Source organism: Euprymna scolopes, chromosome 36 (assembly GCF_053919585.1).
Source record: "Euprymna scolopes isolate OS-2025 chromosome 36, ASM5391958v1, whole genome shotgun sequence".
Lineage (NCBI taxonomy): Eukaryota > Metazoa > Mollusca > Cephalopoda > Sepiida > Sepiolidae > Euprymna > Euprymna scolopes.
This window is the reverse complement of record NC_136517.1, coordinates 4410881-4429666: the sequence shown is the minus strand read 5'-3', so window position 1 is coordinate 4429666 and position 18786 is coordinate 4410881. Positions and strand designations below refer to the sequence as shown.

Genomic DNA, 18786 nt, shown 5'->3' with positions numbered 1-18786 from the left:
TAGCGAGAACTGGTGTGTCAACATGATTATACTGTATACAATAAACTGAATCCATCAGGACCCAACACGTTGTAGCAGAATACATCGCAAGTAAGTAATAACTCGACTCACTTTTTTATGTTGTAACAACATTTATTTCCAGGTACTTTCCTGAATAAAACGTGATTGTGCTCCTTCTCTCTGACCTCTCAAACGTAATCATCAGTTTTTGTAGCATAGTAGGGGATGCCCTTTTCTCTTCCCTGCAACATCTTTCCCACAGAAAAAATGTTGCAAACCTGTCTCTACTCTGTCGTTATTTTCATGGCAAGTGCTCGTCTGAGCTCCAATCTATGGTCTCCCCTTGCAGAACTTTCACAAAAAACACTCATCTAGCTGAAACCACTATCAGTAATTTCCCCCACTCTTTATTTGTGCCTAAAATTAAACATGGATTCCATGAACAAAGTTTCTTTCTTAGAACTGCACGCCTGTGGAACTCTCTTCTGTTTCCCTGCTTTCCAGCTGACTACAATATGGTCGTCTTCAAGTCCAATGTAAACAAGTTCTTAAATAATCCAATTTACCAAATTTCCTCTACTAAAGATTACTATGACATTGTCCCATTCACTAGCGTACATGCATTAACCCTTATCCTTGAGTGGCCTCTGGGCCTTGATAAGTGGCAACTCATTTGTAAAAAAAAAAAAAAAAAGCATCAATGAAAGCGATTACTTCCTATTATTTTATTTTTTTATTTTACTATTCTTAAAGTGAAATAAACTGAATCCAGTGTTTGATATTGCTGCTTTAATTGTCATCTAGGTATTCTATAAAAGTGAGAATGTGTGTATGAGAGGAAACTTCCTAACCTATATACTCAATAGATTTTTGATCTCCATACTGGAAATTTAGTATATAGGGTATTATGACACGTGGAAAACTTTTTAATTTGTTTTCATCTGGAAAAATGGGCTGCTAAGAGTTCAAAATTGAAAAATTAGCATGTAGGGGTGGGTTGTCAAATTTTTGTTTGCTAACTGTTTCATGAATACGCATGCGTGAATCGTTCAAAGGTTCCTTATGTAAAGAATAAGTAGGTTTGAAAACATTTTTTAAAGATCATATCAAGCTGGCCTAATGATTTTTATACTTGACTCATTGTCTTTAGATTTTGGTTTCGATCTCAGCTTGAGTATTTTTTTTTTTTTTTACTTACAAGAAGTGAACTGTTTAGAAAAAACATAATACTTGCATGCACATGTCTCAGTTTCTTTCTGTTTTTTACGCCATTTTTGTGAAAGGAATTTAACGTTACCTTTAATACCTCTGGTATTTCTATTTATAATAAACTAGCTGGCCGCCTAGCATTGCCCGGTTGTACAATATGCTTAAACATATTTTAATTTATGCATTATTACATTAATCCTCTATTAATTATTTTATATTATGAGGAATAATTTCCCTGGTGGACTAATTTGCAAAAAAAATTTTTACATAATAATGATAACATCGTTCATCAAATTCCGTCTGTGTTTGTTTACAATATCACGTCAGCTGATATTTGCGCTTGATGATCTTAAACATACTCTTTCTTCTCTTAAGGATAAAAAAAAGAAGAATTTTTACCAGGAAATATTTTGCGTTACATCAGCTGGTGTAACGCAAAATATTTCCCTGTAAAAAATTCTTCTTTTTTATCCTTAAGAGAAGAAAGAGTATGTTTAAATTGGATTTTTTTGATTTTTGATACTTATCAGATGAATTTCTGTATAAAAACCTATCTAAGAACACTACCAGACATATAAATTAGCTTTGTGTAAAATTTGCAAAAGATAGGCTCAGCTATTTCCGAACTTATGAGGAAGGAACACCAGAAAGAGTTAACAATACTTATAAACTCGTATCATTATTTATTATCTGGCCCAGAGTCTTTTTTATTTTCACTTTTACTTCACTCGCCCCTAACACACACACACACACACACACACACACACACACACACACACACACACACACACACACACACACACACACACACACACACACACAAAGTGACTTTTATATAATTGTAGAGAAAGAAATCTGTATAAAGTAAAATATAATATTTATGCATATTTTATGACCAGGCAATGCCAGGTGGCCTGTTAGTTTTTTTGATAAAGGTAACATATATTACACTATTAGATGCATCTGTTCTTCTCAGTAAGAAGCTCTATAACCATAACCACTTCAGTCCTGGATATGACCTTAAACTATATCCAGTGGTGAGGCCCCAGCTTGCGGGCTTTGGGGAGTGTGGAGCCACCCTTTAATTGCCATTGCTCCCAGGTCCACTCTGACTCGGAGTGGTAGTACCTGTTAGGGTTCCAACTATGGGTTAAATAGAAACCGACTTAAAAAAAAATATATATACTCTATTAAAAAATTGTCTTTCAAAATCACTGAATTCAGTATTAAATAATCTGAAAAGGGTTGATATGCCGTAAAACAAAAACAAACAAACAAACCTAACCACTCAAGTGTGAAATTTATTTCAAGTTAAAATTTTCTTACACAATTCCTTTTCTTTTTCCAAAACAGCAAATGAAAGATTTGGATGTCGTTGGATCAAGTTCCGTGCTGTCGCCAGACCGACAATGCCACCACCAACAATGATAACATCAAATTCTTTCTGAGAACTGAAAAAAATTAAAAAACAAAAACATTTTTTAAATAGACTTCGTAGCCTAGTATGGGATGCCCTTTTCTCTTCTCTGCAACCTCTTTCCCACAGAAGAGATGTTGTGAGTCTGCTCTATCATTATTTTCATGGCAAGTGCTTGTCTGAGCTCCAATCTATGATCCATCTTGCTAAACTTTCATGAAAAACACTCATCTAACTAAAAACACTATCAATAATTTGCCCTTTATCTGTGTCTTAACCTAAACTTTGATTCCATGAACAAAGCTTCTTTCTTAGAACTGCACACCTGTGGAACTCTCTTCCATTTGTCTACTTTTCAGCTGACTACAATATATTGAGAACTAAAAAAAATAACAAATAAAAAAATTATTGGACCTGATTAACTTATCCCCTACCCGAATCAGTACCCTAAATTTCTTTCTGATCTTCTATCCATTCTAATCTATAGTTTCAGTAGAAAAACAATCAAACACTTCCAAATAAAATCTTTCAAACTTACTACTTACAGCAATTGTTAAAGTGCGTCCCCTGAAACTATGCATATATTTCATCCTTGTTTAAAAATATTACATTTATTCCAGAGAAACTGCTTCTCTGAAATACATATTCCAAACAGATGATAGCAAAAACTTTTACTCTCTATTCATCACGTCCTCTCACTCCCCTCACTGCACCATGTTAATTCCTTAAATAGTATACTTATTTTTATAGCACTGCTCCTTATATCATTTCTAACTTCATACTAATTAATATGTACTGCACTATATTTTGAAAATAAATAATAACTGCTCCCTCAAATTCAATCACTTGCATCCTGGCTGTATTCAAAGAATAAGAGAATATTAGAATGCTTGATTTTTATAACTACAGTTTCGTTATTAATCATACTTTTAATCTGTCTTCAGAATAATAGAATACATTACAGAACACCTAAGACCATATTCAACATGGCATATTACAAACATTCAGAATAATAGAATACATTACAGAACACCTAAGACCATATTCAACATGGCATATTACAAACATTCAGAATAATAGAATACATTACAGAACACCTAAGACCATATTCAACATGGCATATTACAAACATTCAGAATAATAGAATACATTACAGAACACCTAAGACCATATTCAACATGGCATATTACAAACATTCAGAATAATAGAATACATTACAGAACACCTAAGACCATATTACAAACATTCTTTTATATTCCAGGATATGGGTCCTGTTAGTATTCTAACATATGCTAAAGTGAAGTTATAATTGTAGTGATTATTTAGAAAAAATTATAACAAAAATCTCAGAAGTTTATAGTTTATTACTAAGGACCATGTATAGATTCATCACTCCTGGTATGATAGCAGCTGAAAAGAACAGATATAACACGACACAATATCTGATATTATTGAAACTCTGAAACTTTCCAGATAGAAACATGTAATATATATATATATATATATATAAAAAAAAGTAAGAATGTGTGTGTGTGAGGACAATTCTCAACTTATATACTCAACAAATTTTTGATTTACAAACTTGAAATTTGGTATATAGGGCAATCAGACATGTGGAAAATTCTAATCAGTTTTCATCCAGAATAAAAGAGCTGCTAAGAGGTTAAAATTGAAAAATTGATACTTGGGGAGTCATCGGAATTTTATCTGTTTGTCAACTCTTTCACAAGGTTTGAAAACACTTTTTAAAGATCGTGGCAAAATGACCTAATGGTTATCGTACTTAACTCACTGTTTTTAAGTTTTGGTTTCGATCTAAGCTTGAGTATTTTTTTTTTTTACTTACAAGAAGTGAATTTTTTTTTTTTACTTACAAGAAGTGAATTATTTAGAAAAAACATACTTGAATGCACATGTCTGTTTCTTTCCATTTTTTATTTCATTTTTTTTAAAGGAATTTAACGTTACGTTTAAGACCGGGGCAACACTGGGTACATCTAGTATATATATTAATCATGCTAAAATATGTTGATAAAATGAACTGAAACATTTTTTCAAAAGTGCTCAATACAAAGTAGAGCTTTATAAATAAAATTTATATAAATATTAAATTAATCTACAGTAATTAATTTGTGTTTCTGTGCCAAGCACATATCCTTCAAGGCTGACTGCTTTGTAAATAACTAAATTGTCCAAAATAATTTCAAATTATAGAAGTTCAGACTAGCAAAATTAATAACATTCTTCTCAAGGTTATGACTATGGGAGGTGGGGGAGTGATTGCGAAGACTTTTATGCAATGCAGACATCATCACCAATTAACTAAATTGTCCCCTCCTCTATGCATCAGAGAAGTGTAGGTGTCACTAACATATATACAGAACTAGAATATATGCATACACATAAGTCATGATATATCAGCATATTTACGCAAATATTTCTAACTGCTTGTACGTCACACACACACACACACACAAACAGGATGTATACTCAAACATGTGTTGACACAGTAACATGTGTGTGCGTGTGGAAATATATTTCTTCAATTATATTTCACCTTTTATTTATACCAATCCCTTAATTTATGAAGCTCAATGTTATTACAGAGCATATAAAAATAAATGACAAAATATTGTGTATTGGAAGGAGGTGGAGATATTATCTGTGGCGTGTATATCTCATTATGTGTATCTTTTATACAAGTGTGTGCATGATATGTATGTATGTGATAGACATGTGTGAGTGCGTGTGTCTCTTTGTATCTATGTATGTAATTGTGATAATCTAATGTCTATATATGGTCATGTTCATAATGTCTTATCAACTAAGTTAGTACGTGCATGCGTATGTGTATAACCAAACATTAACGTACCCTTTTTCTGCCTCTTCATCGCTCGTAACTACAAATGGAACCACATGCACAAAACAAGTCGAAGGCTTCTTTTGATTAACGTTTGGTTTTATTCTTTCTCAGTCTTTCTTATCAGCCATTCTTAACTCTTTTTGCATTTCTTCCTTCGGCACATCTTTGCGCCAATCTTGACGCGTCTACTGTGTCTAAAATAAGAAACTGGATTGAATTGCATGCGAGAGAAAAGATATCTTCCTCTCTTTCTTTCATGCTCTCTCTCTCTCTTTCTTTTTTTCTTTCCACGTTCTCTCTCACACGTACCTGATTGACCTATTTCGTGAATAACATGAATTTTGTAAAAGTCGCCCAAATAAAAGATATAGACAATCTCCGTTTGCAAATCGTAGATATTACAATCTAGGGAGTATATAAAAAGTTTTAAAATATAGTACCCCCCTCCCCGAGAACCCTGATGAAAAAAACCTTTGCTGGACATTCGAAAATGCGCGCACCACTTTTGCCTTTTATATATGTAGACTAGCAGAAAAAACAATGTTTTGAACCCATGACGAACACGGAGGTGGAAAAGAAAGAGAAAGAAAACGTGAACTTTTACCGCTACGCTACAAAGCCATAGGAAGTGAAAAGCATTGAAATTTAGCGATGTCAATCAAAAAGTTGACTTGCAAAAACAAACGTTGGCTAACCAGTTAAGCTTTCTCCCATTTCATTTATTTGTTTCCCCCCACATTGTTGGGGAAAACCAACTCCCTACAAAAGGGAGTGTCCAAATGAATAGCAATTGTCTGATATGAGGGGTTTTCCCCACATTGATCAAAGCTCATTGCTTTCTGGACATCCCGGCACGAAAGGCTGGGCAGCTGCCTTCACTTTCGATTTAGTTTTGCTTTTATGCAAAAAAGCCATATCTGGGCAGGAGCGCCCAAAAACAGCCTATCATGCCTTGACAGAGTACAAAATAGACTTCGTGGCTTAGTGGGGGATGCCCTTTTCTCTACCCTGCAACCTCTCTCCCACAGAAGAGACGTTGCGAGCCTATCCTTGTTTTATCGTTATTTTCATGGCAGGTGCTCGTCTGAACTCCAATCTCTGGTCCCCCCTCGCCAATCTTTCACGAAAAACACCCGTCTAGCTGAATCCACTGTGAACAACTTCCACCACTCTATATCTGTGCCTAAATCAAAACGCGGATTCCATGAACAAAGCTTCTTTCTTAGAACTGCACGCCTGTGGAACTCTGTTCCGTCTGCCTGCTTCCCTCCGGACTACAACTTGGATGTCTTCAAGTCCAACGTTAACAAATTCCTAATGAACCGCCCCCTTAATTAAACACTTCATCAAATCTCCACACTAACGTAATGTACTTGCAATAACCCTTATCCCTGAGTGGCTTCCGGGCCTTGATAAGTGGTGATCACTGTGTAAAAAAAAAAAAAAGCCAAACAAACATGCGAGTGGAAGGAATAGCGTGAATTTTATAAAAGTCCATCAAAATAAATCTAGGTACAACATGCGTTCGCAAATCGTAAATATTATAATCTAGGGAGTATATAAAAAGTTCTAAAACATAGTATCCCCCCTCCCCCCCGAGAACCGTTTTGTCTTTTATATGAAATAGATGGTTTTCTTTCCTGCGAGCTACCCAGATACTTTAACACGACATGATTTTCTTTCAATAAACCAGTGGAACCCAGTTGATCCAATTCTACGAACCAGTATCACTGGATGTCCCACTCTGTGCGCCCATCTCTGCAACATCTCTCTCCACTTATGCGACACAAACATTAATGAACACAAAGACACACACACAACTCATTTACTTATTATCGTCTGGCCATCTATATGAACTTCATTTATTGAAATATATCCAATCCATCTTGCTGAAATATTTTACTAATACAATAACAAAAGAACATTGACTCTTACAACAACTTTCAATGAAATATAATTTATAAAAATGAGTAGAGAAGTTTGGAATATGATTTTCCCAACCCCTGAAATTCACAACTCTTAAATAATCAATCCAAATTTCTTCTAATGTCTCAGCTAATGAACCCCCTTGTTTTTACAAGAACTTAAAAAAATATTTATAAACACACTGTTGCTGTAAACCTTCCATTTAAACATGTATAAACTATCTCTTTTGTGAATATGTCTTCTTAACTCATTTTGTTTTGTTTACCGTATGACAATGTCTCTCGTTTTTCTCACATTTGAATATAAAGCCTGCAAATCTTTTTCACTGAAAATATTTCTCTGAATCCAACTCATCCTAAAAAGATTTCCTTCCTTACAAAACACCCTAAAGTAAAACCTCCAAAAACCTGCTGTGAACACATCCCTAAAAAGGCAAATCTAATATATAAATCTCACTGTGTGTGTGTGTGTGTGTGTGTGTCTGTTTTTCAATTTGTATCTCCACCTAGACAGATGATCGTTAGACGATGTGCAATAGCTCAAAAGATTGCATTTTCGGTGCAGAATTTTATTAGGGGGCATTTAATTGATTAAAATAATTGCTAAGGGCTTCAAAAAAGGGTTCAAACTTGAAAGCAATAACACCTTGATGAACGCAGTACAATGGCGTCATTATGAGCATGCGTTACATTGAGTAAAAAAGAAATGTATTTATTAAGATAATTCACAACGTTGTGAAAGTAATTGTCTCTTTGTTGCAACGGCTAACATGACTGATTACTAACACAAGTGTTGCGGTTTCGATCCCCATCATTTTTCTTTGTTATATTCCGATATTCTTGATTTTTAAATGTTATATAATGAATACACAATAACACTTATTAAAAAAAAATACAAAGGAATGTTGTTGCTTTACGTAACGAAAATGTCATATTCAAATATATATATGATATATCAGCTTATTTGTTACATTCCAAAAATCACGTAATAGATAAAGTAATGGCATTTGTATTGGATTTACTAAACTAATTAACCGATCATTAAAAATATTAATTATGTGTATATGTTTATATATTTCTATGTCTTGGATTCACTCCTAAACTAATTGACAGATCATTATAAATTTTAAATATGTTTATATGATTATACATTTGTATGTATTGGATCCACTCCTAAACTAATTAACCGATCATTATGAATTTTTATTATGTGTATATGTTTATATATTTTTATGTATTGGAATCACCCCTAAACTAATTAACCGATCATTATGAGTTTTAATTATATGTATATGCTTATATATTTTTATGTATTGGAATTACCCCTAAACTAATTAACTGATCATTATGAATTGTAATTATGTGTATATGCTTATATATTTTTATGTATTGGAATCATCCCATAACTAATTAACTGATCATTATTAATTTTAATTATGTGTATATGTTTATATATTTGTATGCATTCGATTTACTCCTAAACTAATTAACTGATCATTGTGCATTATAATTATGCTTATATATTTCTATGGATTCACTCCTAAACTAATTAACCGATCATAATGAATAATTAGTATACATATATATTTATATATATTGGATTCACTCCTATACTAATTAACTGATTATTATAAATTTGATGTATTTTATGTTTGTATATTTGTATAGTCACATTCCAAAAATCATATACAATGATCACTTTTTAATGTATTCATGTGTACAAGAAATTCTATCAAATTAATAAGGTACTCATGTAGTATAGTACTCATGAAAAAACAAAGAAAATCTTACATGTGACATACATGAAAGTTATTAAAACCGAAAATACCGTTTAATATTGACTTACATATGAGAAGTAAGGTGCTTCTTCACCATAGCACCCAAATAACAAACAAATTCTTACCCCTGACATACAGAAAATATAACACAACAGAAAATTACATAAACGTATCGAGTTCTTTCATTTTTATATTAGAAAAAAGTACTTATACAGTATCCTAATCGAGAAATAAGGTACTTGTACAGTATAGTACCCATATGAAAAACAAAGAAAATCTTACCTGTGGTATAAATAAAAGTAATCCAAACCGAAAACTATATAATATATTCGAGTAGTATGACATTTATATAAGAAACAAGGTGCTTCTTTATTATAGCACTCTTTTATAAAAACAAACTCTCACCTATGACATACGGAAAAGTTCGCACGACAGAAAATTATGTAAAGTCATCGAGTAGTTTCATATATATATTATGAATAATAATAAGGTACTTACACATTATCCTACCCAAGAAATAAGGTACTTGTGTAGTATAGAACTCATATGAAAAACAAATAAAATCCTAGCTGTGACATAAAAGTCATTAAAACCGAAAATCATGTTATATAATCAAACAGCATGACTTTTAAATGAGAAATAAGGTGCTTCTTCACTATAGCAATAGATGAAAAAACAAACAAATTCTTACTCTAGACGCACAGAAAATTTAGCACAAAAGAAAATTACTTAAAAGTATCGAGTTTTTACATTTTTAATTAGAAAAAAAACGGTACTTCTATAGTATCCTACTCAGGAAATAAGGTACTTATACAGTGAAGTACCCATATGAAAAACAAAGAAATTCTTATCTGTGACGTATATAAGTTATCAAAATCGAAAATCATGTAATATATTCGAGTAGTATGACATTTATATAAAAAATCCGGTGCTTCTTCACTATAGCATTCTGATGTAAAAACAAACACACTCTTACCTGTGACATATGGAAAATTTAGCACAACATAAACTTATTTAAATAATTTTAAATATGTGTTGTACATTACCCGCGCTAGGTAAGGAATTTTTTTCCACATACGTGCTGTAAATTTCCTGTCCAATGAAGGTACAATTATTCCATACATATGTTATGTAATACCCGTCCTAGGGTAGGTAAAATATTCTTTTGCTCAAGATGGCAAATGATACATAAACATAAAAATTTCCTCTATTCTAAGAATAACAGGTATGTTAAAAATTTTCTCATTGTTTTATACGATCCCGAGCAACGCCGGGTGGCCTTGCTAGTCTAATGTATAGGCTGACATGTTTAGTAGAGGCTGCAGACAGCCAACTCAAGTGGACCAGATCCAACGATCACTGAGCTATGCTTTTTAAAAAACATTAGCACCAATTTTTTTCCGGAATCATAACTTTGTTTTGACGATGAGACAGCAAACACTTCTTCAAAATTGGTTGTACTGTACAAACTCCACGTCAGATAGCTTTACCAAGCACCCAGGCATCACCTGTATGCAAGAAACTCTTTGGTAAATGTTTCGTTTAGGTCCACCTCCACAATTTTCTTTAAAATGACAACATTTATAGGTTTTCGACTATGCTGAATACGAAAATCGCATTGAAATGTTGCAGAGATAAGTAGTTATCAAGATAGAAAAAAATGCATTATGCACGGTAATTTTGGCGGCCATTTTTTTTTATGCGCGCACGCCCTAAGCAATCAGAATTTTACACGAAGGAAAAAAACCAAGTACTCCCCCCCCCCATCCTCCAGAATGATCCACTTTTATGATATTGACAATGCCCCCCCCACAAAAAAAATGTACGTATCCAGCATAATCGAAACTATAAGTCGTCATTTCAAAGAAAATTACGTTAAATAAAATAGAGAAGAAATGCACTTACCTTTACAATTATGAAATTTTGCGAGTATGATGAAAAATTCTTGGTTTCGTTGTTAATCGTTAACTTGAACTATTAGGAAAATATCGCCACCACAAGAAATACGCAGTTACTTTGCAAATTATCTGCATCATTCCTTTGTATTGTCAAGTAGTTTTAAATGCTTTCTATTTCATCTCAAATATCCGTCATGCATGCGAGTGTATTTGTTTTCGCGGGTGTTTAATCTAGGCACGCGTATGAATACAACTGCGTGCGTAAATAAACACGCCCGTTGTAAATAATTGTAATATTGTCCGAGTATTCTCCACAAATTTCTTTAAATTTCTGCCTCTACTATATTTACCATTATGCGAAGACGAAAATGTCATTTACCTTTTACAGAAACAAATAATTTTGCGAGACCTATTTATTAACCCTTCGCATGCGCATGGATACACTAGTACATGCGCAAACAATTCTACAAACTAAAACGAAAACACATTCGAACTGAACTTTGACATCTCTGCAGTACATTGAAAACTTCTCCACCTTTATTATAAGTATTTCATTTTTTTTCAATTACATTTCGTGCCAACATTTTATTTTCACTCACTGACACTTTTCTACGTTTTTGTTCTATTATTTTCTTCTGTACAACTTTATCTTTACACACCTTTCTTTTTAATTACATTTCGTGCCAACATTTTATTTTCACTCGCTGACACTTTTCTACGTTACCCCCCCCACCTAAAAATGAGTGCTACCACAGATTCTTGAGACATGTGTTGTAATAAATATTTCATGACTATTTATAACTACATGTTACAAGAAGAGAAATGTAAAAGTTTCCTCCGGCGCCATGGGGTATTACCGACCAGTGTGACATGCCCCAAGTCTGAAAACCCATGTTCCTATCGGGAAGATAAGTCCCTATGGCGATGCACAAATTATTGTGTAGAACCATATAGGAAAAAAAGGAAGTATTGTGGCTTCAGCATCAGCGACTGCAATGGAACATTTGTAGGGAAGACGCACATGCTGTGTTGGAAAGTTGTTCTATTCGTAAACCATTTCCTTAGCAACCGGTGGGACCACGGAACAGTAAAAGAAAATCTTGACATGTCCAGCCGTACTGCTGTTGACTGGAGGTCTTACTGTTCTGAAGTTTGTCAGAACTGGTCGGATAACAAAAATGGCCGCCATGCGCGTAGAAAAATGTCCGCCATTCTGGAGGATGGGGGGGGGAGTACTTGGTTTTTTTCCTTCGGGTTAAATTCTGATTGCTTAGGGCGCGCGCGCATGCGCGTAAAAAAAATGGCCGCCAAAATTACCGTGCATAATGCATTTTTTTCTATCTTGATAACTACTTATCTCTGCAACATTTCAATGCGATTTTCGTATTCAGCATAGTCGAAAACCTATAAATGTCGTCATTTTAAAGAAAATTGTGGAGGTGGACCTAAACGAAACATTTACCAATTCTTTTGAGCTAATGCTGAGAATTCAAGAAGCATGACATCAAAGATTATGCCAATTCTTGTGATGCGCGCAAAGTGTAAAATGAACTACGATAGACATACTTACTGGTCCAATGGTTACTACAAACAGGGAAAGAAACCATTTGAGCTTGTTTTCATAGGCGTCATTACAATGCCCAAATCAAAAGGGAACTGATACATTCTCACAATATTAGTTTCAGTCGACACTTCACAGCCATAGTGTATGTAAGAGACTGTGCTATTGACGCTGCCGGCAGATTGTGCTAGTTCTTCCTTCGACACAGAATGATTCCATATATAGTAGCCCCTGATCAAAACACATAATTCATGGAAGAAATCTATCAACAATTCTGTAACCAAATGTCTATCATGCAGGAACTCCACTGCCCTTGGCAAAGCTTAGGAAACATTGATGAAGAATGCCTTATGTATGTTATGTAAGGACAGAAACTGAATGGACAAACGTTCTTGAATCTGTTATTTTTTTTTTTTGTCTATGAATGCCACAGCCAACAGTATCTCACTGCATTATGCGATTACCGGCAGTCAGCCTAACATCGGTCTACCTACACTTCATACAAAGGAAATCAGTGTAGAGATGGCAGTTATGCCCCTTGAACTGGCTGGAGGCAGGCAGAAGTTATCTCCACTATAAAATAGAAGTACAGGCATCGTTTTTTTTTTTCCAGTGCTTAACGCTCTCCAACTCTAAAATTAGGAGTGACAATCCGGGAGAATATATTATGCAAATTAATGCCATGCTAAGGCAGGTACACCATTATGTCATCCTGGCCAACAACAAAGCTGACCACAAACTTGAGAATAACGCAAGTTACCTCACCTAACAAAGACACTGTCGTAAACGTTAGGGATTTCATAGTTAGTTGAATCACTGAAACTAGAAATGCTTACAACGATAAATTACTTAACAAACGCAGATAATTCACGAGTACATAAATACACATTTTATTACCAATTGACAAACATGAAAGTCGTGCAACGTCACAAATACAGAACAACAATAATTTGGTACTCACTTAGAAGTGGTTGAAGTCTTACTTTGTCTCATAGTGGGACAAGGTTCTCACCGAGGTAAAACCTTACATTTTCTGTGTCTCTCGGTGTCTCTTCTGTTATGGCCACGGGGGGTAAACGTGGCTTCTCTTCTCACTGCTTAAACTCGTTCTCTCATGTCTCTGTGTGTCAAGGGAAGTCACTCCTCCGGTGTCTATATAAACCAGTGTTCTTTGCCTAAATTCCCCCACAACCCAATACAAATAAGCAACAAGGTTTTACTCCACCAGCCAGAATCAACTACGGCCAATCATTCCATCTGTCCTGGGTAGGAACCTTGACAATTATAAAAACAAATGATATGATATCAGGTGCAAAACGAAAATGGTAATACAGCCCCACTTTCTGCATGTAATAATGTTTTCACCTGAAATGCGTTGGTTTAAAAGATTACCAATCTATACAAACATAAAATTCCATACAGATTCCTGAGTTTGAAATATAATCCTGAAGTTTGACAAGATGCATCTCAAAAATAACACTCTAGATGAAGATAATAGCTCAAATAATCTCCCCAGGAAATAAATACACTTCTTTAATCTTATCACTGTCCCTAAGTGCAAAAGGTTAATAGGACCATTAAAAGTCAATTTAGTCAAAAGTCAAGTATTATGGTTAATTTGCGATCCTAAAATAAAGAAAAGTAGGGTCATTTTGTAGTATATACAACAGAAAATGGTTAAAAACAAATATATAACTAATAAATTACACCAAAGGCAAGATAAGTTACTCAAAGTAGATAAGTTTTTGTTTTAACTTATTTTTTTTTTTTTTTACATAGACATCACCACTTATCAGGGCCAAAAGGCCACTCGAGGATAAGGGTTAAAGAGTGTACAGTAGAAATGGGACAATATATTAATCGTTAGTAATGGAAATTCGGTAAATTTGTTAACAAGTGGGATGGCTCATCAAGAACTTATTTACGTTAGACTTGAACACAACCATATTGTAGTCAGCTGGAAAGTAGGAAAACAGAAGACAATTCCACAGGCGTGCAGTTCTAAGAAAGAAGCTTTGTTCGAGGGTTTCTTGTGAAAGTTTGGCGAGAGGGGACCATAGATTGAAGCTCAGTTGAACACTTTCCATGAAAATAACAATACAGCAGAGACAAACTCGTAACATCTCTTCTGTGAGATAGAGGTTGCAGGGAAGAGAAAAGGATATCTCCTACGAGACTACGAAGTCTATTTTGAACTCTATCAAGGCATGACAAGTCCTTTCTAGCAGCTCCTGCCCAAATGTGGCAACAGTATTTTAAAGTGTTTATTTACTTTGAAAAACAAGTAGCGGCGAGTCTCAAGTTAGAACAAGAAAAAAAGACCCAATAAATATTATAGTGACATTTATTAGGTGAGGAGTTTCTACCAGTATTTGGTTTAATTTTCGATTTTTGAGCGATTATCAAGAATCCTCATGCGAGGCTTATGGCAGCCATGATTATTTCCTGTTTTAACTAAACAAAGCAGACACACGTATTCTTTTGAACTGAAAAACGATTTAATGAAATTAAAACACACAAAAAAACACTTATCCAGGTAGGTAGAAGAGTGACTTATATTGTAATAACATTTATTTGTCATATATTTTTTTTTTTTACCACTTTTTTTTTGTTTGTTTTATTACCTATATTGCAAAATGCTCGACAAAACAATATCTTTTAACGGCGCCTCTGCTGTATGAATTAGATTAGGGTTCTCCTATAAGAGATGTCTCCCTTATTCTACTTTCGCTTTTTCTCACTTATATGCCCCTATTTCGAATTCGTAGCAGTGGCTCACATCAGTGAACTTTTTTTAAAAGGTCATTAACAATGTTATTTGAGTGCTAGTGCACGTACTGATCCGCGCTATTTTTTTAAATCGTATTTCCAAGTTTAATTAAAGCTTTATGATATGTTGTTTTTTTTTTATTCAATTGTAAGATTAAAGTATAGAATAGGTACAAAACACCCTCCCCATGTTAAGAATGGCTTTTTAAATAATGACGTTATTATTTCAGCACGGATCAATAAGTGCACTCACTGCACTAGTACCAATTTTTTTTTTTTTTTTTTTTTTAGTTTGTGCGCGCGAGCCTCTTCTAGTCTCACACAAAAACATGCGTTCACATTTCAAGCTATATTACTTGTCAGATACATACATGCACACAAACATACGCGCCCACGTCCACACACATACATACACTAACATTCACGTGTATACTTACACACGCGCACAAGTACGCACACAAGGACAACATCACTTCCCCTTTCAAAGGAAATCCACACATGCGCAAAAGACCACCGGAAACAACTATAAAAGCAAGAGACAAGCTGTTTCCAGCCCTTTTTCAGACCAGCTTTCTAGCTGGGCGGTCTACAGACCGACAGCGTGCCTTTTCAGCATGCGCACGCATGTACCTCGCGCCACTTGCTACTATATGGGACAAAAAGCTAACAAACAGTACATACACTTTATACGCTTTCTATCTACATAACCTGGATTGACATTCTCACTCTTTCTCTCTCTATATATACAACTTATCCCTGAGAATACCTTCGCGTAGCTGACTGATGTCAACCCTCTATCCTTTTCTTTGTCTACATGCTGGACTATTCCCATTTTCCACTACGTAGCTCACTTCTCTTCCCACGCGCGAACAAACGATAGTGAGACGAACACACATTTCCTTTTCTTTCTACACCACCAGTCCCACAACAAACGATGGTTACACCCGCGCGGACATGAACACATGTTATATCTAAAACATTCATTCTTTCAACAGTAAATAAACGACGTTTATCTTATCCATTAATTGAGTTTTTGTTTCTTTCAATTCCATTCGTTTCATTATTTTCTTTTGTAACGGGATTAGGATTTATATATCCTAGTCCTCTACAAGTTTAACGGATTTCAACCTAATATAAAAAGCAATAAAGTAAAAATAATTAAATTAAAACAAAAAATCATTTTTACTTGATTACTAAATTTAAAAAGCTATTCTAGCAAATTAACTAAGAATTTAATAAACAAAAAGAGCGTACAACTAAATTTAACTTGAAAATACCCTGCAAAAAATAACTTTTAAATTCAGTAAAACATTGTTGATGACCGTTTTCGGCGTTTTGGTAAAAAAAAAAAAAAAAAAAGAAAAGAAAGGAAAAAGTCCACTGACGTCGGCTCTTTCGGAATAGAGGTATATGAGTGAGCGAGAAAAAGCGACAGTAGAATCATGGAGACAACAGCTGCATGAGAACTAAAAAAACAAAACAAAACTTTATTATGAATGTCACGGACGGGAACAATGACAGCATATTCCAAAATCACGTAAATTGATCAAGTAGTTATTTTTAAACGCAGAAAATCAAATTTAATGACTAAGTACAACGTTGTTTTGATCCGCCATGTTTTAAATAAAGGGAGACAATTCGAACTATCGGGATCAAAATCAGCCATAGCGGCTACAATTTAGTATTAAAATCGCTAAAAATTTACGTAATTTTTGGAATATGACATCTTCGTTCCGAGATGGGTACGTACGTCATAAAGACTTTCTACAGTTTTTTTTTGTTTTTTTTAAATAAGTTTAATTTTAAATAAGCTGGAGAAGAAGAAAAAAAAACGAAAAAAAAAAACGAAAGCTTTTTACTAAAAACCGGTGTTAAAAGAATTTTACCAGCTCCGATGCGATGTCCAGGCTGTGACATGGCGAATGCAGGCCTCTTTGCCTAACAACACTGGTCTCAATTTCCTCAAAAGGGTCGTCCGATGTGGGAGCAATTTATATATCAAGTTCACCATGGCTTTTGCCGGTCACACAGGTGTTGTCGTCGCTGTTGTAGTTAAAAAAATAATAATAAATAGCGAAACGAAGAAAACGGTGATAAAGTTTTTGATGACACGCGTGATATTCAAGGCCGGGGTCAAATCAAATCTTTTATTTATCTCACACAAATGCGGATTTTCTTCTTTTTCCTTTTTTGTATGTGTGTTTCATCGTCAAACTTGTTATTTTTTTTGGGGGGGGGGTATCTGCTGGTAACTTGTGGTAAGGTTAGATATAAAGTTAATTTCACGTAGGTGTATCCCTCGCGCGCCACTCCTATTTTTAGAAATACAAGATTTACGTCTGTATATTAATAGTAGTGATGGGACGTTTACAATATTTTTCCCGATTCCAATACAATTTCCGATCCAATTCCGATTCTTTTTAAATTTGTGGTAAATATCCAGATACGCTACAACAGAACACCGACCACTCTAATTTGTTTTTTTTTTATTTTTTTTTATAGGTGATTGAGTCGCTGACAACGAATCTGATAGTCAAACTTGGGGCAGATTTACCGTTTGCATGGTATTAACCCCTGAACCCATGAACTACTTTCCACCATTTTGTAGCTGCTGTTTACGCTATGCGCGTGCGCTGCAGCATAAACGACGGCTTCAACAAGCAAACTGCCATCTCACATGGCGCATCATCAATCAAAAAATTACGGACTGACATTTTTTAATGACTTACAATTGAAGAAAAGTAAATTGGGGGACTTTTTTTTTTTGTCTCACGTAGTTTTTAATGCGGTTTACAAAAACGTAAGCATCAAATATTTTTATGCTTTTCGTTCTTTTTTTTTTTTGCGGGAGAAGGATTCAATTATAGAACTTATGTGGCTTAGGTGCTTCTGCAGTTTAGTTAACCATTTTTCCGTAAGTAAGGCACCGACATTTACCAATTAGAACACCATTTAACATTTTTCGAAGATTTTACTGTTTACATTGGGGGCGCGGGCGAGGGGGGGGGGGCAAAAAATATATCCACCAACAAAATAATCCGAAAAGCGCAAAATTAAAAAGAAAAAAAGGCCAATTGTCAATTTGGCCTCATTTCGTTTTCCGGTACGCTCGATCTGACTTTTTGATCACCCGTCTGGTCGGCCATAGTAGATATTCATCGTGAGTTATTTACACGAGACATACACATTTAAATCATGATTTTCTCTAGTTCAGATGGGTGCAGTAAATAAACTTTTAACTCGAAATGACCCCTAATGTACTAATAAGTGTCAGCTCGTGCCTGAGATTAGTGAGGGTGCTGCTTCAGAAATTTTACGTATTTTTTTAATATCGTGTAAAGGAATTCGAATATATAAATAAATATT

The 18786-nt window shown here is 34.4% G+C and overlaps 1 protein-coding gene across 2 annotated transcripts in view; it reads right to left on the bottom strand.

The window, feature by feature from the left end:
• LOC145260290 (L-2-hydroxyglutarate dehydrogenase, mitochondrial-like) overlaps positions 1-18066 on the bottom strand; it is a 43964-nt gene extending 25898 nt beyond the window's left edge. The window contains exons 1-2 of one of the 2 annotated variants that reach the window (XM_080118144.1): positions 17307-18066; positions 2536-2660 (exon numbers count right to left, since the gene is read on the bottom strand). In XM_080118144.1, coding sequence (XP_079974270.1) covers positions 2536-2660; positions 17307-17431 — 250 coding nt within the window. In that variant the 5' untranslated portion in view covers positions 17432-18066. Of the gene's footprint in view, positions 1-2535; positions 2661-13612; positions 13689-17306 lie in introns of those variants that run through there. The other variant, XM_080118145.1, reaches the window with a different exon arrangement.
• Positions 18067-18786: the final 720 nt, after the last annotated feature.